The sequence below is a fragment of the Panthera uncia genome, assembly GCF_023721935.1.
Source record: "Panthera uncia isolate 11264 chromosome E2 unlocalized genomic scaffold, Puncia_PCG_1.0 HiC_scaffold_20, whole genome shotgun sequence".
In the NCBI taxonomy this organism is placed as follows: domain Eukaryota; kingdom Metazoa; phylum Chordata; class Mammalia; order Carnivora; family Felidae; genus Panthera; species Panthera uncia.
The window spans coordinates 25,804,384-25,826,938 of NW_026057589.1; the positions used below are offsets into that span (position 1 = coordinate 25,804,384).

At 47.3% G+C, this 22,555-nt stretch overlaps 1 protein-coding gene across 1 annotated transcript; it reads right to left on the reverse strand.

The window, feature by feature from the left end:
* Positions 1–407: 407 nt before the first annotated feature.
* On the reverse strand, positions 408–21,878 carry LOC125916271 (cadherin-1-like). The gene is given in 11 exon segments (XM_049622404.1): positions 408–594; positions 797–1,038; positions 10,102–10,284; positions 13,900–14,028; positions 14,862–15,037; positions 17,319–17,463; positions 18,698–18,853; positions 18,960–19,103; positions 19,183–19,284; positions 21,473–21,531; positions 21,794–21,878. Coding segments are annotated over 11 exon segments (1,608 nt in total).
* Between the last annotated feature and the right edge of the window lie 677 nt (positions 21,879–22,555).

A 22,555-nucleotide genomic window follows, 5' to 3' on the forward strand; every position in this document is an offset into this window, starting at 1 on the left:
GTGACTGTTTTAATGTGATCTATGTGAATGTGAGTATGCACATGTGAGTGTGCAAATGGGTATTTGTTGAAGGTGTGTGTGACATGGGCCTGGATGTGTGCACTTTGTCCTGCCACTCTCTTCCCAGCGCGGGTGGTGCTGTGCCCACGGTCACCTTTGCTGTAACACGGCAGCCAGGCTGGACCCCCTGAGTGATTTTGCTCGGAAGCCTGGACAGCCTGGCTCAAGCCCGTCCTTGCCCCCTGGGATGCTGGGAGGATCATTTTCACTCCTCAATCCTGTGTTTTCATCACCATCTCAATCCTGTGTTTTCAGTAAAACAGGTAGGAGAACACAGTCCCTCCTCGTCAGCTTCTGGGAGAGATGTGTTGAGATGATGTACGCAAGCTCAGCCACAACGTGGAGCATCACATCAACAGAGGGATGTGGCCCAAAGATGAGACATCCAAGCCCCTGCCGTTGTCTACAGCTATGACAACAGCCGAAAATGTGTGGTTCTCCACGCTGTCCTCGTGCAGACTGGCTCGAGTGGAAATGACGCCTGTTTCTGAGTTGATGTCCAGCTGATGGCTGGGGTCGTGCCCTATCTGGTACCTGAAAGGGATAAACCCTCGTTCTTACAGGGCTGGGTCCATGTGTCCCCCAACCACCCTCCCGGGGCATAATGAGCTACTGGGGGCTGACAAATTTAAGTATTTCCTCCGGCCAGCTCTCCAGGCACGTGGCTGGGTCTCAGCCCTGGGTGCCTTGAGCAGGTCCGAACGGCAGCAAGGCCAAGCCACACCTCCAGTCCTACCTGATTTCCTGAGAGCGGAAGCTGTCTGGGTCCTGGGCCCTGTAGGATGTGATCTCCTGGCCCACACTGATGTCCTTGGGCATTTCCACCATCTCTATCAGGGGTACAAAGACAGGGGCCTCATTCACGTCCAACACGTCCACGGTGACCGTGGCCATAGAGGTGAAGAGAGATGCCAAGGGCACTGCATCCACCACTGTCACGCAAAGGACGTACTGCTGCGTGGTCTCAAAATCCAAGCCCTGAAGAACATAGCAGAGGGCGGTCAGGGGACTCAGGCACACAGCTTTCCAGGACTTGGCACAGGAGGCCTCCCTTTTGCTGGCCTGCAAGAAAGCTCAGGCCCTGGCTTGCTACCCTCTGCCTGTCTTGAGGGAAGACCACAGCTTGGTATGGCGGGCTGTGTTCCAAAGATGGCCACAGAACGTCACCCTTCGCACGTGCTTTCCTGAGCGCATCACCCAGAAGCGGGGCCCACGTCCCCTTCCCGTGAACCCCAGCAGGCTTCCGTCGTGGTTTCTCCTACTGCAGGTTGCCAGTGTCATGCATTCTGACTTCAAGGCTTTGTCACCCAAGATGAGGCACCCCGCCCTTGCTCCCTGGAGCGTGAAGTCAGAGGGCCCTGAGGTCACCATGCTATGAGGAAGCTCATTTGAGCCCCCGGCCTCCAGTCCTGGTCACCTTCTGGCCACAACTGTGGGAGAGACCCTGACTCAGAATCACTGAGTCTTTCCTGAATTCCTGACCCGTGGAGGTAAAAAACTGTTCCATTTTTTAAGCCACTGAGTTGTGTGTGGTGTGATTTGTTATGTAGCAATAGTGGCTGGTATAAGGAGCAACCAGAAAGCTCCCATTTCTGAGCTTTGTAGGCCAGTCCTCGTTTCAAAGAACTGTGGTAGAGGTTTCATATCATCATGCACCCCTGGACTGGTCCTGAGCCAGAACCCCCTGACGGCCACGTGTGCCCAGCCGTGCGAGTGCGCTGGGGTAGAAGGCCCAGCCCCTGCCTCAGCATGGACATCATCCCAGCCACGAATCTCAGAATTCCCTCTGGCCGAGGCTGGCCTGACCCGAGACCTATCGGCAGGGCAGAAGCGGCCATGACAGGGAGTGCTCTGTGCTGAGCTGACGCTTGGATACTTCGCACTTAACATAGCAGTGAAGAGGGGGGCTGTGGTGAGGGTTTTGGCTTTGCCGCTTACTGTGCAGCCCAAGCAGGTGACCTCACTGCTCTGTACCTCATTTTCCCCATCGTCACATGTCCATAATTGCAGCGCTTCCCTGCTGGAGTGAATACTGAGTGTGCTGGTACATAAACAGCTCGTGGCACTTATTGGGACCCTGTGTTAGCTCTCTGTTTTATTATCCTGCACAGGGAAAACATGGGTGGTGGGCCCTGAGCAGAATTATCTGAAAGAGTCCCCAGATGGTTGGGCCAGGAGTCAGCTGGGATTGGGTCCTCCTGACTTAGGCCTCGGCACCACCCGCAAGGCATGTGGTTATTCCCAAGGGGTTGATTTGCCGCCTGCTGGCACAATACTCCGGTTTCGTGCAGGTCGACACGTGTTCCGGGGCATGTCCTTGGTGGAGTTCTTGATTTTTAGCCTTTCTGTCCCCCAGCCTTGTCTAGATGCTGCCTTTGGCCTTTTCCATGTTTATTCTAGGTGTCCTGGTATTCTGGCACAAAGAGCAGTAAGTGCCTACTCCCTCCCCAGTCACTCCTCAGCCAAGCAGAAGTTCCTAAGATTGTCCTTCTCCCCCATGACTCCTTACATTCCCTCTTGTTTTTTTAATTTTAATTTTATTATTATTTTTTAAATTTGCAGTCAAATTAGTTAGCATATAGTGCAACAATGATTTCGGGAGTAGATTCCTTAGTGCCCTTACCCATTTAGACCATCTCCCCTCCCACAACCCCTCCAGTAGCCCTCTGTTTGTTCTCCATATTTATGAGTCTCTTCTGTTTTGTCCCCCTCCCTGTTTTATATTATTTTTGCTTCCCTTCCCTTATGTTCATCTGTTTTGTCGCTTAAAGTCCTCATACGAGTGAGGTCACATGGTATTTGTCTTTTTCTGACTAATTTCTTAGCATAATACCCTCCAGTTTCATCCATGTAGTTGCAAATGGCAAGATTTCATTCTTTTCGATTGGCGAGTAATACTCCATTGTATATGTAAACCACATCTTCTTTGTCCATTCATCCATCGATGGACATTTGGGCTCTTTCCATACTTTGGCTATTGTCGATAGTGCTGCTATAAACATTGGGGTGCATATGTCCTTTCAAAACAGCACACCTGTATCCTTTGGATAAATACCTAGTAGTGCAATTGCTGGGTCGTAGGGTAGTTCTATTTTAATTTTTTGAGGAACCTCCATACTGTTTTCCAGAGTGGCTGCACCAGCTTACATTCCCACCAACAGTGCAAAAGAGTTCTTTCTCTGCATCCTTGTCAACATCTGTTGTCGCCTGAGTTGTTAATGTTAGCCATTATGACAGGTGTAAGGTGGTATCTCATTGTGGTTTTGATTTGTATTTCCCTGATGATGAGTGAAGTTGGGCATTTTTTCATGTGTTTCTTGGCCATTTGGATGTCTTCTTTGGAGAAGTGTCTGTTCATGTCTTTTGCCCATTTCTTCACTGGATTATTTTTGGGGGGGGGTGTTGAGTTTGATAAGTTCTTTATAGATTTTGGATACTAACCCTTTATCTGATATGTTGAGTTTGATAAGTTCTATATAGATTTTGGATACTAACCCTTTATCTGATATGTCGTTTGCAAATATCTTCTCCTATTCTGTCGGTTGACTTTTAGTTTTGCTGATTGTTTCCTTCTCTGTGCAAAAGCTTTTTATTTTGATGGGGTCCCAGTAGTTCATTTTTGCTTAGTTTCCCTTGCCTCTGGAGACGTGTTGAGTAAGAAGTTGCTGCGGCCAAGATCAAAGAGGTTTTTGCCTTCTTTCTCCTCGAGGATTTTGATGGCTTCCTGTCTTACATTTAGGTCTTTCATCCATTTTGAGTTTATTTTTGTGTATGGTGTAAGAAAGTGGTCCAGATTCATTCTTCTGCATGTCGCTGTCCAGTTTTCCCAGCACCACTTGCTGAAGAGACTGTCTTTATTCCATTGGTTGTTCTTTCCTGCTTTGTCAAAGATCAGTTGGCCATATGTTTGTGGGTCCATTCCTGGGTTCTCTATTCTGTTCCATTGATCTGAGTGTCTGTGCTTGTGCCAGTACCATACTGTCTTGATGATTACAGCTTTGTAATACAGCTTGAAGTCCGGGATTGTGATGCCTCCTGCTTTGGTTTTCTTTTCCAAGGTTGCTTTGGCTATTCGGTGTCTTTTCTGGTTCCATACACATTTTAGGATTATTTGTTGTAGCTCTGTGAAGAATGCTGGTGTTATTTTGATAGGGATTGCATTGAATATGTAGATTGCTTTGGGTAGTATCAATATTTTAACAATATTTGCTCTTCCTATTCAGGAGCATGGAATCTTTTTCCATTTTTTTGTGTCTTCTTCAATTTCTTTCATAAGCTTTCTATTGTTTTCAGTGTATAGATTTTTTACCTCTTTGGTTAGATTTATTCCTAGGTATTTTATGGTTTTGGTGCAATTTTACATGGGATCAATTCCTCGATTTCTCTTTCTGTTGCTTCATTGTTGGTGAATAGGAATGCAACCGCTTTCTGTGTGTTGATTTTATATCCTGCCACTTTGCTGAATTCATGAATCAGTTCTAGCAGTTTTTTGGTGGAATCTTTAGGGTTTTCCATATAGAGTACCACGTCATCTGCGAAGAGTGAAAGTTTGACCTCCTCCTGGCCGATTTGGGTGCCTTTTATTTCTTTGTGTTGTCTGATTGCAGAGGCTAGGACTTCCAATACTATGTTGAATAACAGTGGTGAGAGTGGACATCCCTGTCTTGTTCCTGACCTTAGGGGGAAAGCTCTCAGTTTTCCCCCATTGAGGATGATATTAGCATTGGGTCCTTCATATATAGCTTTTATGATCTCGAGGTATGATCCTTCTATCCCTACTTTCTTGAGGGTATTTATCAAGAAAGGATGCTGTATTTTGTCAAATGCTTTCTCTGCATCTATTGAGAGGATCATGTGGTTCTTGTCCTTTCTTTTATTGATGTGATCAATCACATTGATTGTTGTGTGGATATTGAACCAGCCCTGCATCCCAGCTATAAATCCCACTTGTTCATGGTGAATAATATTTTTAATGTATTGTTGGGTCTGGTTGGCTAATATCTTGTGGAAGATTTTTGTGTCCAGATTCATCAGGGAAATTGGTCTATAGTTCTCCTCTTTTGTGGGGTCTCTGTCTGGTTTTGGAATCAAGGTAATGCTGGCTTCATAGAAAGAGTTTGGAAGTTTTCCTTCCATTTCTATTTTTTGGAACAGCTTCAAGAGAATAGGTGTTAACTCTTCCTTAAATGTTTGTTAAAATTCCCCTGGAATTTCCCCTGGAAAGCCATCCGGCCCTGGGCTCTTGTTCTTTGGGAGATTTTTGATTACTAATTCGATTTCTTTACTGGTTATGGGTCTGTTCAAATTTCCTATTTCTTCCTGTTTCAGTTTTGGTAGTTTATATATTTCTAGGAATTTGTCCATTATTTCCAGATTGCCCATTTTATTGTATAATTTCTCATAATATTCTCTTATTATTGTTTTTATTTCTGCTGTGTTGGTTGTGATCTCTCCTCTTTCATTCTTGATTTCATTTATTTGGGTCCTTTCTTTTTTCTTTTTGATCAAACTGGCTAGTGGTTTATCAATTTTGTTAATTCTTTCAAAGAACCAGCTTCTGGTTTCGTTTATTTGCTGTTCTTTTCCCAGCTCTTTAAGGTGTAAGGTTAGGTTGTGTATCTGAGATCTTTCTTCCTTCTTTAGGAAGGCCTGGATTGCTATGTACTTCCCTCTTATGACCGCCTTTGCTGTGTCCCAGAGGTTTTGGGTTGTAGTGTTATCATTTTCATTGGCTTCCATATACTTTTTAATTTCCTCTTTAACTTCTTGGTTAGCCCATTCATTCTTTAGTAGGATGTTCTTTAGTCTCCAAGTATTTGTTACCTTTCCAAATTTTTTCTTGCAGTTGATTTTGAGTTTCATAGTGTTGTGGTCGGAAAATATGCATGGTATGATCTTGATTTTTTTGTACTTGATTTGTGTCCCAGTATGTGGTCTATTCTGGAGAATGTTCCATGTGCACTGGAGAAGAACGTATATTCTTCTGCTTTAGGATGAAATGATCTGAATATCTCTGTTAAGTCCATCTGGTCCAGTGTGTCATTCAAAGCCATTGTCTCCTTGTTGATTTTTTGATTAGATAATCTGTCCATTGCTGTGAGTGGGGTATTGAAGTCTCCTACTATTATGGTATTACTATAGATGAGTTTCTTTATATTTATGATTAATTGATTTATATATTTGGGTGTCTCACATTTGATGCATAAATGTTTACAATTGTTAGGCCTTCTTGGTGGATAGACCCCTGGATTATGATATAATGCCCTTCTGCATCTCTTGATACAGTCTTTATTTTAAAATCTAGATTGTCTGATATAAGTGTGGCTACTCTGGCTTTCTTTTGTTGACCATTAGCATGATAGATTGTTCTCCATCCCCTTACTTTCAATCTGAAGGTGTCTTTAGGTCTAAAGTTGGTCTCTGGTAAACAGCATATAGATGGATATTGTTTTCTTATCCATTCTGTTACCCTATGTCTTTTGATTGGAGCATTGAGTCCATTGACATTTAGAGTGAGTACTGAAAGATATGAATTTATTGCCATGATGTTGCTTGTAGAGTTGGAGTTTCTGGTGGTGTTCTCTGGTCCTTTCTAATCTTTGTTGCTTTTGGTCTTTATTTATTTATTTATTTATTTAATATTTTCATCTTTTCTCCTCTGAGAGAGTCCCCCTTAAATTTTCTTGCAGGGCTGGTTTAGTGGTCACAAACTCCTTTAATTTTTGTTTGGGAAACTTTTTATCTCTTCTTCTATTTTGAATGACAGCCTTGCTGGATAAAGAATTCTTGGCTGCATATTTTTCTAATTCAGCACATTAAATATATCCTACCACTCCTCTCTGGCCTGCCAAGTTTTGTCAAAAGGTCTGCCGCAAACCTGATCTGTCTTCCCTTGTAGGTTAAGGACTTTTTTTCCCTTGCTGCTTTTATGATTCTCTCCTTGCCTGGTATTTTGTGAATTTAACTATGATACGCCTTGTTGATGGTCGGTTTTTGTTGAATCTAAAGGGAGTCCTCTGTGCTTCCTGGATTTTGATGTCTGTGTCTTTCCCCAGGTTAGGAAAGTTTTCTGCTATGATTTGCTCACATAACCCTTGTACCCCTCTCTCTCTCTCTCTTCCTCTTCTGGGACCCCTATGATTCTGATGTTGTTCCTTTTTAATGAGTCACTGGTTTCTCTAATTCTTAAATCGTGCTCTTTTGCCTTAATCTCCCTCTTTTTTTCTGCTTCATTATTCTCCGTAAATTTGTCTCTATATCGCTGATTCTCCATCCTTGCTGCCGCTGCATCCATCCGTGATTGCAGCTCAGTTATAGCATTTTTTATTTCATCCTGACTAGTTTTTACTTCTTTTATCTCCGCAGAAAGTGATTCTAATCTATTTTCAACTCCAGCTAGTATTCTTATTATCATGATTCTAAATTCTGGTTCAGACATCTTGCTTGTATCTGTATTGGTTAAATCTCTGGCTGTCATTTCTTTGTGCTCTTTCTTTTGGAGTGAATTCCTTTGTTTCATCATTTTGAAGGGAGAAAAGGAATTAATGAGGTAGAAAAAATTAAAATTAAAAAATTAAACACACATACACACACACACACACAAAATCGAATACGTGATGCTAGATCTTAGGTGTGTTTTGATTGTTGAAAGTGGCTTGATAGGTTAGATAAAAAAGGGGGGGGGGAAAGGAAATCGTTTGAAAACTTGAAAAATGAATACACTGAAGTAGACTAAAATGAAATGATGGAAGTAAAATAGAATTTGAAAAAAATTTGCACAAAAGTAAAGAATATAGTAGAAAAAATTAAAGAAAAATATTTTTAATAAAAATTGAAAATAAAAATGAATTTTTTCCCTTTCTGTTTTCAAGAAAAAGAAAAGAAACAAAAAAGAGAAGAAAAAAGAAAATTGAATAGATGGACCTAACAGATTGAAATACGACTGAAATTACTTCGTTTTCCTGTAGAAGGCAGACTACGAAGCGCTTTATAGTCCATAAACCAAGCCGGTGGCGAGCCTTGTGTTCTTGAAGAGCGAAGTTGGCCCAGTTGGGCGGGGCTTGCTGTAACAGCTCCGCTCTCCACTAGATGGCGCCGCTAGCCTACTGGGGTGGAGTGTTGCAGGTAGGTGCGAATGCGCATGTGTGGGAGTGGTGAAAATGGCGCCGCCCAGCTATCCAGCCTGTTCTCCCAGATCAGCAATCGCGCACCGGTCCTCTGTCTTCAGCTCTCATCCACTCCCTGCTTTTTCACTCTCCGTGACCAGGCCCCAGTCCGTAACTCTCTCCTGAGTTTTGTCTTAGACGCGGCTGTTTTCCCTGGCCCCTTATTTCCGAAAGATTGCGGCTTTGACCCGTTCCGCCCCTCTGCGGGAGGGTCTCACCGAGCAATGGCCGAATGAGCAATGGCCGAATGTCGGCTGCACCCAGGAGCTCCTGCTGGACCCCGCTGTTGCCCGTACCCTGAGACTGTGGCCAGGTGCCAGGCCGCCCCCCAAAAAGTTCGCAAGACAGTGTAGCAGGAGTGTTTTAGGGACCATGGAAAATCACAACACACATGTGGCACCAGGCTTCACCCTTAATGACCTTGTTCCAGCACCAGCGAATGTGGCCGTTCTCTGGGGTCTTCTGCGACCAGGTGGCCTCAACAGTCTCTACCAAATGTTCTTCCAGCAGTGGAACCACTTTTTCCCATGTGGCCTAAGAACCTCCCGGACTCCACTCTGCTCCTGGGGATTCACACTTCCGACCCGAGCACCACCAGGTATGGAGCTGTGGAGTTTCAGACTCTGCATTCCCCTTGTTTACAGTCTTAATGGAATTTAAACCCTCGCCTTTCTCCTTTTTTAGTTCAGTCCCTGTGGCTGTTTCTAATTTTCCGCTTTCTCTCCAGCTGCTTTTGGGGAAGGGAGCTTTTCCCGTATTCTCCCCCCTCCCCAGTCTCCATCCTCTCTCTGCCCGCAGAAGCACCTCCCTTCCCGCGGCTTCTCTCTCCCCCAGTTCAGCTCTCCGCGCCGCATCCCTGCTGAATTCTGTGGTTCAGGTTGTGCAGATTGTTGTGTTAGTCCTCCAATCAGTTTTCTAGGTGTGCAGGATGGTTTAGTGTTGGTCTGGCTGTATTTCATGCATGCGAGACACACAAAAAACTTCCATGCTGTTCCGCCATCTTGGCTCCCTCCCTCCCCTTCTTGTTTTTGTTTGTTTGTTTGTTTTTGTTTATTTTTTTATGTTAGAGAGAACGAGAGCGAGTGCATGGATGTGCATGTGCGCATACGCAGGGAAAGGGCAGAAGGAGAGAGGGAGAGAGAGAATCCCAAACAGGCTCAGGACTGCCAGCAAGGAGCCCAACGTGGGGCTTGAACTCTCCAACCATGAGATCATGACCTGAGCCGAGATCAAGAGTCTGACACTTAACTGACTGAGCCGCCCAGTTGCCTATCTTTTTGTTTCTCTCTCTCTTTTTGATAGTTTAATCTTCAGTTTATCCGGGGGAATGGGGAGTAGATGGTTCCAGGCCCCTGTGCCCACTCTGAAGACCACTGTGGCTCAGGGGACCTGGCTTCCTGCCTCTAGGGGTAAAGCAATAGTTCTAAGCATAAGGGAAGGGAGACAAATGTCTCAGATGAGACGACTACTCAGGCATTGCTCAGAATGACTCTGGAGGCCTGAGCCCTCTATTCTTGAGCCTCCTGTTCTCTCCCCACTTCCTGTCCCACTCACCCCTTCTCAGTGCTTCTGGGGCCCTCCCACTTTTGGAGGAACCCAAATGAAGACCCCTGTCCCAGTTTAGCTCTCTGAAAACATCCCAGGTTAGTGTTTTTCTGGGAAAAAGCTGTTAATTAGGCAGCATTTCTGAGGTCCAGGGTGATGGCATGGCTGTTTTGATGCAAGGACCGGGGGGGGGGGACCCCCATCACAGTAGAAGTTCCCCACTGGGAAACTGCCTTCCTGGTGTGAGGAGTGTGGTGTCTGCTCCTGTCTTGGTTCAGGGTGGACAGAGCCAGTCGATCATGGCGGCCATCTCCTTAGAACTCACACCTACCTTGGCTGTTTTCAAAAGGCCATTGTTGGTCTCCGGGTCCGTGGTGACAGTGTAGAGGCCTGCTCTGTCATTCAGGATGGAAAACACTGCCTTCCATGCTGGAGAGCCTGGGGCATCTTCTCTCTTCACCTTCAGTCTCACTATCCCTGCATCCACCTTGTTTTCAAACACCTGGCCCGTGTACTGCAAGAGAAGGACACGGACACTCATTCCTGACATCCTGTGTGGGGACCTGGGAAGCAGCCTGTGGCAGCCTCAAGGGATCTTCAGCAGGATGGGCCATGGTAGAAGGGTCTTTTCTTGAAGCGGTGTCTGTTGGCCTGAGTGACAGTGAGGGGCACCTGCAAAGGCCCTGCTCAGTACCCTGGATGTGTGCGTCAGCAGTGGGGCTTCCGACAGCTCAGTGTCTACTTTCACTCTGTGCCAAAGGGACGGGAAAGGTGAAACCATGTCTCCTAGCTCCTGAAGCTTGGATCCCAAACTGTGCATCAGCCGAGGAGGATATGTCCCCATGGCCAAGTGCAGCCATCCCAGGCTCTGTTCTCAGGTTGCAGCCACCATGAGAAGCTCCTCAGATCCCAGCTGAGGCCATTAGCCCCGCAGGCTCAGGAGCCAAGCGAGAAGTTGGACCTAGAGTGGCTCCTCCAGCCTGTCCCCCGCACCTCGCTGTCAGGTCCCTTCTGACTCAGTCTCCATGGGCAGCAAGTGTCTCTGTCTTACATCTTGCACACGAGACTGTTAGGAGGGCTCTGCTGGAACACCTTCCAGGCTCAGGTGTGACCCTGACTCCAGCCCTAGTCACCTTGGGAGGGACGCTGGGTTTATTGTCCAGGACTCTGTGGATGATACGGTAACGTCTACAACTGTCTCTACATTTCGGTTATAGGGAATTCAGGCATGTGAGGCTCTGCTGTTCTCTGTCTCTTTGTATCCTGGCATACCTGTCTTGGGAACAAAGGACAGAGAAGGATGGGCTTCCTAACTGTAGCACATCCAGCAATGGGTTCAAAAGAATTAACTCAATTATTTTTCAGATACATCTTCCAGAGTAGAGACAGTGTGCTCTCTGAGGTCAGACTGGTTCCAATTCCAGCCTATGAATGAATTCCTATTAGCACCTTCCTGTACGTTATTTACTGTGGTCCTCATATACCCCCAGAGGACAAAATCACTGCCCCCCCCCCTTTCCATAGATGATAAACACAGGGAGGTCAGACAACTTCTTCTCCATTCAACAAGGCTAACTGATCTGTATTGCTGTCAGGGTAGCACCAGTGGGAGCAGACAGACCCTAATCTGTACTGCAGTTTAGGAGATCAGGGCTACTATCACCTCTGATTTTGGGGAGGGGCACAGAAACACTAAGGTCACAGCTACAGGACTGGGAAGGCGATGCTTGGGACCTAAATCCAAGGCCCACTGCCTTGAGCACATCCCTGGACTTTATGCCAAGGGTCTGGCCCATCTCCCCTGAGAGAAAGCAGCTCAGAGCCTGGGGCTCTAGACACCCAGGTGACCACCCTGTCACCATTCCCGGTGGCCTGAGCAGGGCCAGCCCATGGAATCCAGACCCCACGTCCCTGGGCTTAAGCCAGGTGACCACCAAACAGGTAGGCCTTGGTTAAACCCTTCAAGGCCTGCAGGCTTTGCCTGGAACCTTCCTCATGACTCTCCTATGGCATTGGGCTGCTTAGGAGTGGGCAAGGGGGTCCAGCCTAATGGGGTCAGTGCCGGTCATTCTGTTATTCTCACTGTGTGATGCCCTGCTCTGTAATCCCTGCTACCTAAACAAATTCCAGCCAGGGGTGGCCACATACCACGTTCTGGCTGGTGGGGTCAAAGTGCAAGTCTACCTGGTGGAGGTTATGGTAAAAAGACACCAGGCATGGCTCTCGATCTCTTCCCTCCCTCTTCTAACTGGATCAGTGGTCTGGTGTAGCAGCCACCACGAAGACAAAACTCACAAGCTAAGGAAGATGGAACAAAAAGAAGGAATCTGTGTCCCTGTGTTGCCGCTTGGTGTGCCCGGAAGCTGGGGCCTTCTGTGTCTGGATTGTGTTACATAGAGCAATAAACCAGTCATGGTTTTAAGCCAATCCTGTTGACTTTTCTGGGTGTGTAGCTGAAAGGATGTCTGCCTCAGGAGGTTGAAATCATGCAGGTAAAATGTGTAGACATAAAGTGCTCAGTAACTTGGAACTGACAGCTGTTCTTGGTTGGTCTGCACCCTGAGCAGGTACAGATACCTTCTGTTTCCCAGTGAGACACTACTGGTGTGACCGCTGCCTGAGTTAGCACTGAGAGCTGGGAGGTTCCCGCCCTACCCTGAGCCACTGGAGAGGCCCACATGGGACTGCCCACTGGGGCCCCACTGAGACACCGCCCTTATCACAGGAAGGATGCCTGTGCCCTGCCCCCGGCTCCACACCCTGTCTAGAGAGTCCTCTCAGGCCATTGCGACGGGGATTTGTGGTTGGAACGCAGAGACTTTGATTCCATTCCAATTGTTGCCTCAACTGAGAATACATAAAGGCACCTGGGACCTTCCTTCCTTGAGGAAATATCGAGGCAGCATCGCCAGGTGCACTGACGTGACACAAAGTGGCAAGAGGAAGGGACAGTCCTAAAGACCTGAACAAGTACAATAATCAAGATGGTGAGATGAGCTGAGAATGAGCTTTGGCAGGGGGTGGCAGGCAATGGGTTTGAGTGTGGTCTTCTCCGAAGAGGAGCGAAGTGCTGAGACAAGGGCATGACTGGTATGTTGAAAGACCAGCAAGGAAGCAGAAAGGCCGGAGCTCAGGGAGGGCCAGTTGAGTAGTGAGGCCAGGGGGATGGGCAGGGGCTTGAGGGCCACAGGAGGGTCATGTGTCCCCTGGGAGAATTTCATCTCCCCAAGATCCGGAGTTTTTGTCTGTGTCATCACAGATGTCCCCATGCCTGGGACAGGACCTGGCCACAAGTAGGTATGAAGTAAATGTCCAATGGTTGAAGAGATATAATGACTATGCACATATGCACAGACAGAGTCAGGCTGCAGAGTGAGAATTAAACAGATGTATAAAGATGAGACAGTGTGAGGGAGAGGGACAGACAGACAGACAAGGTGACTTGGATTCCTGGGGGTTTCCAGACACTGTTTTCTAACCCTCATAAGGCTCAGCTGCCCCTGAGCCTGTCTGTCCCCCACCCTGTTTCTTTACAATAAATTCCTTCTATCCTTTTGCTCATCCAAGTGTCCTGTACCGCACGTCCTCAAAGAATCCCTGTGTCAGTTCCTGCCACCTGGGCCCGAGGGCTCTTTATTCTTAACCAGTGGGATGGGGCTTCCCGTGAACGATTGTGCCCCTAGGACAATGACATCTTGTCTGTGTCATGGACTCTGTCTTTCACACTCATCTGCCCATCTGAGTCACCACCTGGCCCAGAGCGAGCTGCCCTTTCCCTGGGACAGGGAGAGTTTCACCTTGGCTCACCACTCAAAGAAGCAAACTTTGGTGAATTCAGATCATCCCCTCCCAATACTGACCCATATACTGACAGTTTCCTGGATTGGGATCTGATCAATATATTCCCACTCCCAGCACTACACCTGGGAGTCCTTCCGTTATGTGTGCAACACTTATGGGGGCGGGGGATGCTTGTATTTTCCTATTTTCATCAGAGAATGTGGTCCAGAGCATTCTCAAACACAGCCAGGCTGAGGCTTGAATCATGACACTGCTTGTCAACACACTGACACATAATTCACTGTAGAACATAGGTCACGAGACATCCATTGACTTTGGCTGGACTTACCAAAGTTGGGCTGAAGCCGGGAGGGTTAGCATTGCTGTGGGTGACTGTGATCACAGCTGTCCCTGTAGAACTTAAGCCTTCACCTTGGAGGTCAGCAGCTTGAATTGTCAGGGTGTATACGGAAGCGATCTGCAGACAAGCAGGTGGCAGTCAGCACTGGGGATTATAGATGCAGATTTGGCTCATCTACCCAGTGGCACCCAGAGAGTAAATGTGGAATGCCCGAGGCAGCAAACCTGGTGGACCCTCCCCTCCAGTAAATGACTGGCTCCCAGGAGCGACGGTCCTGTCAGGCACTCAAGGAGAGGCTGACATGCTGCCCCATACCTCAGCTTTCACCTTGGCTCACCACTCAGAGAAGTCAACTTTGGTAAATTCGGACCATCCTCTCCCAAAACTGACCCAGGAGGAAAGTTTCCTGGATTGGGATTTGATCAATATATTCCCACTCCCAGCACTCCACCTGGGAGTCCTGGGTCCCCTTCAATTATGTGTGCAACACTTATGGGGGCGGGGGATGCTTGTATTTTTCTATTTTCACCAGAGAATGTGGTCTGAATCCCTGGGAAACAGAATCATTTCATTTCGTCAGTTACAGGAATTGTCTTGTGGCTCACATTTCCAATTCACCCCAGTGATACCTTAGGCTTTGCTCTATGCCCAGGGCTCAAAGTCAGCCAGGCGGGGGGTTGGGGGGGGGCATCAGAGGGAACCCTGTCTGTGGCAGATAGATGCCTCTTCTGATTGGTTGGTTCATGGTCTAACAGTCAGGAGTCTGTTCTGATTGGTTGAGTGCCTATTCTGACTGGCTGGGAACCTGTTCTGATTGGCTGGTGTCTGCTCTGATTGGCTCATGTTTGTTCTGATTAGTCAGTGTTTGTTCTGACTTGTGCCCGAGCCTTACCAGCTGGGACAAATGTGCATTTAACTGCACCACCCGGTAGCCCCTCTTGACTCCTGACCTGTTAGTCCAACCCAGAAGTGAGCACAGCGATGATTCCTGTGTCCTGGTTGATGGTGAGCATGTTGGGGTGAGGCACCGAGGGGTCTTGGCTGAGTATGGTATAAGCAATGGCCGCATTGTAGGTGTTCTCATGGTCATCTGCGTCCGTTGCTGTGATTTGCATCACGGAGGTTCCTGCAAGGACAAAGGGGAGAAGAGTTGATGATCTCAACAGCTAACAACTGGCAGGGCAATACAAATTAACACAGAAATCTAAGATTAAATGTGTTCTTTTTTTGGTCTATTCACTATACAGGTGACAAAAGTACTTATCAAGTGGTATAAGTTCTAGTTCAAATAATTCGCCAAATTATTATAATAATTTACAAATGATTTGTTTACTTTTTCCAGAAATCTTTAGGGCATCCTTTAAAATTTTTTTTAGTTATTTTTCTTTTTAAAGATGTATTTATTTATTTAAGTAATCTCTACACCCAACATGGGGCTTGAACTCAAGACCCCAACCGAGAACAAGAGTCGCTCATTCCGCTGACTGAGCCAGCCAGGTGCCCCAGGGCATCTTTTAAAAAATGTATTTTATTTTATTTTCTAAGTTTTTATTTCAATTCGAGTTAGGGGCGCCTGGGTGGCTCAGTCGGTTAAGCGTCAGACTTCGGCTCAGGTCATGATCTCGCTGTTTGTGAGTTCGAGCCCTGCGTCAGGCTCTGCGCTGACAGCTCAGAGCCTGGAGCCTGCAGCCTGCTTTGGATTCTGTGTCTCCCTCTCTCTCTGCCCCTCCCTGACTTGTGCTCTGTCTCTCTCGGTCTATCAATAAATAAATAAATAAATAAATAAATGTAATAAAAAAAATTTAACAAAAATAAATTCCAGTTAGTTAAAATACAGTGTAGTATTAGTTTCAAGTGTACAATATAGTCATTCAAAAATTCCACACCTCCCCTGGTACTTATCTCGACAAGTGCAGTCCTTAATCCCCGTCACCTATTTAACCCATCCCCCACCCCGCTCCCCTCTGGTAACCATCAGTGTGTTCTCTGTAGTTAAGTCTGTTTCTTGGTTTGCCTCTCTCTCTCTTTTCTCTTTAGGGCATCTTTTGACATGGCTGTCGCTGTGGGATCATGTCCCTCATTAACATGATACTTCAGGGTGCTGAGATGTTATTAGGTGCTCAAGGGGAGGGTCAGGTGACCATTTCATATCTCATCTTTCCAGCTGTTCTACTGATCTCAGGCCTCTTGTGTCATTCTTCCTTCCCTGCCATTGTCAGGGGAGTCCCGTCTGGACACTGGCCACACATCTGAGCTAGAGCCAAGCACGTAAGCCAGATGGAGGGAAGTGGTGAGAGAGTAGACAAAGGCAGGTGGGGGCAGTATGTCATGGTAGCTAGAACCAAGCCTCTAGAGTTTGGTCCGCTGAGAGAACCTGAAACAGACCTGTCCGCTACGTGGGTGATCAGGAGACAGCTAGTGCTGGCCAGTGAGCCATGGTTTGTGGTAGGGCCAAAGGCAGCACGAAGATAGAAAATACAGAGAAGAGGAGGAAGAAAGCATTAGTGGCTGTTACGGCGGGCCAGAAGGGAGAAGAAAGCATCCATCATAATGTCACTTCACACGAAATACCCTGTGATTTTTCGGCTTCATTTGTCTTCAGTCCGAGAGAATGAGGACCTCAACATCCCTTCCCAAAATGTCCGGTTGGAAGTTGTGAGCGTGTGGTCCTGTCAGTGTTGCCTATGATGCCGTCATGGGATCCGCAGGTTTAGTGTCATGTCTGGAAGTGTAACAGCTCCTCGATGTGTAAGTAAGAGCCTGTTGAAACCAGAGTGGCCCCCTAATCAAGAATAATCAGTCAGATTCGTGTTTGTAGGAGCATGTATTAGGAAATATGTAGGGAGAAATGGAAACTGATGCAGAAAGGGTGTGTCGAGGGAGCTATGAAGTGAGAACGGCCACAAGGGGAGGAGGGTCTGCCAGTGGCACCAGTTACAGAGATGCAGAGACCAGCACATGCAGACAGGACATAGAGACAGAATTGAGGCAACCAGTGAGCATCACCTGGACAGTAGCAGACCCATGATTCCTGGACTTCCTTGGCCCCAAAAGGACCTTCTTGCTTTATGGTCCCTGTCGGCCCCTCTTTGTGGGATCCTTTCCACCTGTAGCCCTCCCCAGTCCCGACTTTTTTGAGCAAGCCTGAGAGGGTTTCTATTGCTTGAAACCCCACCCTAAAAAAATGAAAAAATAAAAAAAAGAAGAAAGAAAGAAAGAAGAACAAGTCATTGCAGTCCTTGATCTGTCCCTTCCAATCTCCAAGTGGAAACTTTCCATGCACTGGAGCCCAGGGTGTGGCTTCGTAAGATCTCCTCCGGTTTTTACACTTTAGTTTCCCAGATTCTTTGTATCTCCCCTGATTTTACTGCCATGTGTCACTAAAACCCTCCATTGTTCAAATTAACCTGGGTGGGCTCTGTCCATCACAGACGCCTCAAAGACCACCTGGATGAATTCAGGCTTGTTGTCATTCGGGTCTACCACTGTGATCACAGTCTCCGTAGGCTCTTCCACAGCATTCCCAGTCGAAGACGCAGCGTGAAAGAAAAGCTGAAAAGCAATAAAGGTGCAGAAGAGGCCAGCCAGTGGGCATCTGTCCCACAGAAGGCCCGTTGCAGTGAGAAGCCACTTTCTTTGTCTCATGTTTCAGTTACCTGGGAGTCTGAGAAAACAGGACTTATTCCAACCTCGTTAATGTTAGTAAGGGTTGCATCTGTTGTCTCCTCAGTGTTTTCTGGTGTGATGCTCAGGGTCGAGTGCTAGCTGTCAGCTTGCCCACCTCTTCCCTTTTCCCTAGAAATTGGCTCAGCCACGCACAATGCCTCCCGCGCAGCTGGATGTGACCGTGTGACCACGTTCTCATGGTGGGATCATGAGGACTGAGGGCTCTGATTTCTGCAGCACTTGTCTTTGTCCTTCTCAGGTGTGGAAGGTGGACCTGATGGGGAACTCACTTAGACTCTGTGAATGAGGGCAATGACCTTGGGAGGAGAGCAAATTGAGGCTCTATTTGGGTCTTGGTTTCCCTCAGAGGGGTATGGTGGAGTCTGCCGGACAAGACACCCCAGAGAGCTGTATTTAAGGGATGCTCAGCTGACATGCATTGAGAATCTACCCAGGACTAGTCGTTGTTCAAAGTGCTTTACATATATTAACCCGACAGCAAAGGGGGTTACTGAGGGGGTCACTACCACAGCCAGGGCTACAAAGTAAAGGAGTGTCAGAGCTGGGGTCTCACCATGAGTTGTTTCGCTCTGGATCCTACACTCTTAACATTTGGAGATTGTCTAGAATGTTCCAATGTAGAGTCACACAAGGCGCTCATTCTCTCTGCTCAGCCCTGTCTGGCCACTTTCTCTCCCCCTGCTGCACCTTTGTCTTTGCTGCAAGAGTCCTGTCTTTTTCCCCTCCAGAATGGGACTCTTCATTATGCGTCTTTGTAGCTAACAGCAGTGGCAGAAACTATAACAACAGTCTACATCTCCCCCCAGTGTTGCTGTCTTCCCTGAGCTCAGAAGCTCGCATCTCACAGCCTCCTCACCTTAGTGAGTCTTGGAACTTGTCCACAGCTGCAGAGCTGGTTCTTAGGTTACAAATCCCAGATCTGTACCCCAGCTCTGCTCTGCTCTACCCTCTTAACCCTCCTGTGTGGTACCTGGAATATAATAGATGCTCAAAACATGTTCCATAAGTAACTTCAAAAATTAAGTGGCTGTTTGAAATGTTTAGCAAATGAGATGGCTGCCAGTGCTCCGGCCCCTACAGCCATGTAGCAGACACTCGCAACATAGTGGGACTCCTGCTCTCTGTCCAAGGGCATCGTCACCTTTAGCCATCCTGTTTCTCTGTCCATTATAAACACACCACAAGGAGGTTTGTCAGCCCCCATGCCAGTGATGCTGTAGAAAACCTGGATTTTCTTGCCTTTGTCAGATTTGACCTGAAGACAACGCAGAAGCAGAAAAGCAAAGAAGGACCCCAGTCAGGTGTGAATCCCTCTCCATAGGGAACCCTAGAACGAAACCAGAGTCCTCCCTTTGCAATACCTGAGCCACCATTTTTGGGAATGGGCCTTTTTCATTCTCTGTGATGGAGATGGGAGGGATAACCCAGTCTCTCTTCTGCCTTCTGAGACCGTAGTGGGCATGAGGGAACATCAGCACCTCCTTCTGGTGTCCAGAGAGAGTACCCTAAAAGGACAGGAGGTGAGGGACCATAGCACAGGCTTAACCGTTCAACGAAGCCGGCTCTTGTAAACACCTCACTGACCTGCTGGAGGGTCTTGTCGCCGCATAGATCTTTCACCACCAACCCCAGCTTCTGAGGTATCTTGGGAGACCCCTCACTAAAAGGCATCCATTGGGCAAGAAGCTGCAAAGCCATTGATGAAGCAGGTTCAGAACACAGGGGACAGTCTTCAGGACAATGGCCGTGGTCCAGTCTGGGTGTCACTACTCATTGTCTTGTTTCTTCCCAGAAAACAATGGCTTCCACCTCCACCATGGTCTCCAGGCTTTCCCAACACCGTCCTGTGGACAGGAAGGCTGAGAGGGGTGCTCTGAGACATCATGGGAGGGGTTAGGTGGAGTGAACATATTCTTCCTAAACCCATGAGATCAGAGAACTTTCTTGAGGACTGAATACAGTGCATGTTTTAGTCTATGCCAAAACTAGGCTAAACTCTGGTATACAAACTCTTTCTGGAAACACCTTTCATGTCCACTGACAGGGTGTTGGTTCAACCACAGCCCAATCCCGGACATGACGTAACAGTGAAAACTGCAAGGAAGGTGTTCAGGATATTTTGTGAAGGGAAAGAGGCAGGTGAGAAAGTTAGATAAAGTAAGATAAAGAAAGTAAGATAGGGGCTCTGGAGGGTTTGTAAAAGAAAAACGTGCAAATCTCCAAGCGTGCGTGCAGTTATTTTTGTTCGATGAACAGAAAAGCTGTAACTTGCTGTATTAATTGATATTCCCTCTGAAAAATGAAATTATTTACTGGGTGGTTTTTATTTTCAGTATTTTCTTAACTTTTATTTATTTTATTTTATTTAATTATTTTTAAAAAAAAAATCTTTATTTATTTTTTAGAGAGAGAAAGACAGAGCATGCACAGGGGAGAGGCAGAGAGAGAGAGGGAGACATAGAATCCAAAGCAGACTCCAGGCTCCAAGCTGTCAGCACAGAGTCTGATGCGGGGCTTGAACCCACAAACTGCGAGATCATGACCTGGGTGGAAGTCGGATGCTTAACCGACTGAGCCACCCGGGCGCCCCATATTTACTTATTTTTTAATGTTTATTTGTGTGTGTGAGAGAGAGGCAGGGGAGGGGCAGAGAGAAAGCGGAGACAGAGGATCCGAAGCAGGCTCTGTGCTGACAGGAGCGAGCCCGAGCTCCATGTGGGGCTCAGACTCAGGAACTGCAAGATCATGACCTGAGCTGAAGTTGGATGCTCAACCAACTGAGCTGCTCAGGTGCCCCATTATTTTTAAAGATTTTATTTCATCTTTAATTTTTTTTGGTTTATTTATTTTTGAGAGAGAGGGAGAGAGTGTGAGTGCGGGAAGGGCAGAGAGAGAGGCAGACACAGAATCTGAAGCAGGCTCCAGGCTCTGAGCCGTCAGCACAGAGCCCGACGCGGGGCTCAAACTTGTGAACCGCGAGATCACGACCTGGGCTGAAGTCAGATGCTTAACCCACCGAGCCACCCAGGCGCCACTAAAGATTTTATGTTTAAGTAATCTCCACACCCAAAGTGGGGCTCAAACTCAGGACTCAAGAGTCACATTTACTACCGATTGAGCCAGCTAGGCATCCCTGTGTTTTCTTAACTTTAAAAATCATAACCACTGCATATTATCAGAAAAAAACAACCAAGTTGTTGCTGTGAAGTATGAGAGCAGGGCACCTGGGTGGCTCAGTTGGTTAAGCGTCCGACTGGCTTGGGTCATGATCTCGAGGTTCCGTGAGTTCGGGCCCTGCATCAGGCTCTGTGCTGGCAGTTCTGAGCCTGGAGCCTGCTTAGGATTCCCTGTCTCCCTTTCTCTCTCTGCCCCTCCCCTGCTTGCACTCTGTCTCTCTCTCTCAAAAAATAAATAAACATTAAGTTTTGTTTTTTTTTTAAGTATGAGAGCTTGCAAAATAAGATCTTAAAGTGCATGTATCAAAATGTTACAGGATTTTTCTCTGGGTGATGAGATTAATAGCCTCTTATAAAAAAGTATCTTAAAAAACTGTCTTTAGTAAATTTTAAGCAGTTTAATAATCTTTGAGGACAGTATCTGTGGGTGACATTACTCCACAGTGATAGGTCTTGTTTCAGATACTGGCTGGGTAATAGGACTGGGGCCAGATGGAGTGGAGTCTGAGAATCGAAGACAAATTTAGTAAATTTCAGATAAGCTTTACTCTCCTGTGTTGCTTGGCTTCTGGTTAGGCTTGTCCTCACCCCAGATGTGGAGAGTGTTCTGCGGTTCTGGGTTCTTTGTCAACTGTCCTGGTGAGTGATGCCCTCACCTGCCCAGCTATTGTTCCCAAAGAAGCCGGTAATGTCCTTACCTGGATGGCAGACAAGCAGAGGAGAAAGCAGGTGGGGCCGGCCATAGCTGTGGTACGTGCTGTGGTCACAGAGTGGTGTGGGCCAGAGGCCGCTGGCCACACCGTTCTGTTGCCTCAGCTGCTGACATCCTGTGGCCCAAGGACTATTGACCTACGCGTCCATGGCAATCACAGTGTCAGGGGGAGGTGCTGGGAAGCCAGCAGGTGCAGAGGCCCACCAGGTGTCACAGGAACAGGACAGTGGCCTCAGCTAAGGGCTTCTCAGCTGTCTACCAGGGAACAGAGACTTGGAATCCAGTGGATGTCAGTTAGCAGTCATACCTCTGAGCCTCCTCGTCAAAATGAGGATGATGGCCGCCGGCAGCTGGCGGTTGGGCAGGAGGGGGAAATTAACACTTAGCTTCATTGCACGAGGTGATCTGGGACCTTGTGAAATAGTGAGAGCAAGGCTGAAGCCACTTTGGGCGTCATATGCCGTAATTTTCACAGCACAGGTCAACCCTGTTCTGTGAAGGTGGGAGTGCACAAAGGTGTGGTAATGAGAGGTAGATTTTGGGGGGCCATCTTGCAGGCTGGTGGCCACACTGGCAATGAGGTTTTGCTGAAGGGGAGGAAGAAGGAACAGACCTGTCCTCATCTTGAAGTGATCAGCTTCCCAGAAGAGTTTCAGGTCAGTTCTGGTGGGAAATGGAGGCAGGAATCACCTGGCAGCTTGGGACTTCTCCTCCCCCTATATTGTGAGCTTCTCTGCCAGCATTATTCCTAACTCTGCCCCTTCTGCAATGGCTCATGCTAAAGTCACAGAACATTGAGGGTTGGGCTGCTTTCTCAGCATGAGGCTTTACAGGGAAGAGAATTGTCCCCTCTTCCTATAGGGAAAGAAAGCCACAAATACTCACCTTCCCTTACAAAAGCTTAAGGGACTAGAGAAAATAATAATGAATATTTATTATTGAAATCCACATAGTTTATGTAGAGAATGTTCACAAGCCAGGCACAGGGAGAGGGACAGAAGGATCACTGTTGGAAGTCATGGGGTTTGGGTGCCCCCTGGATGGCCCATACTCCTTTTGGTATCTCCTG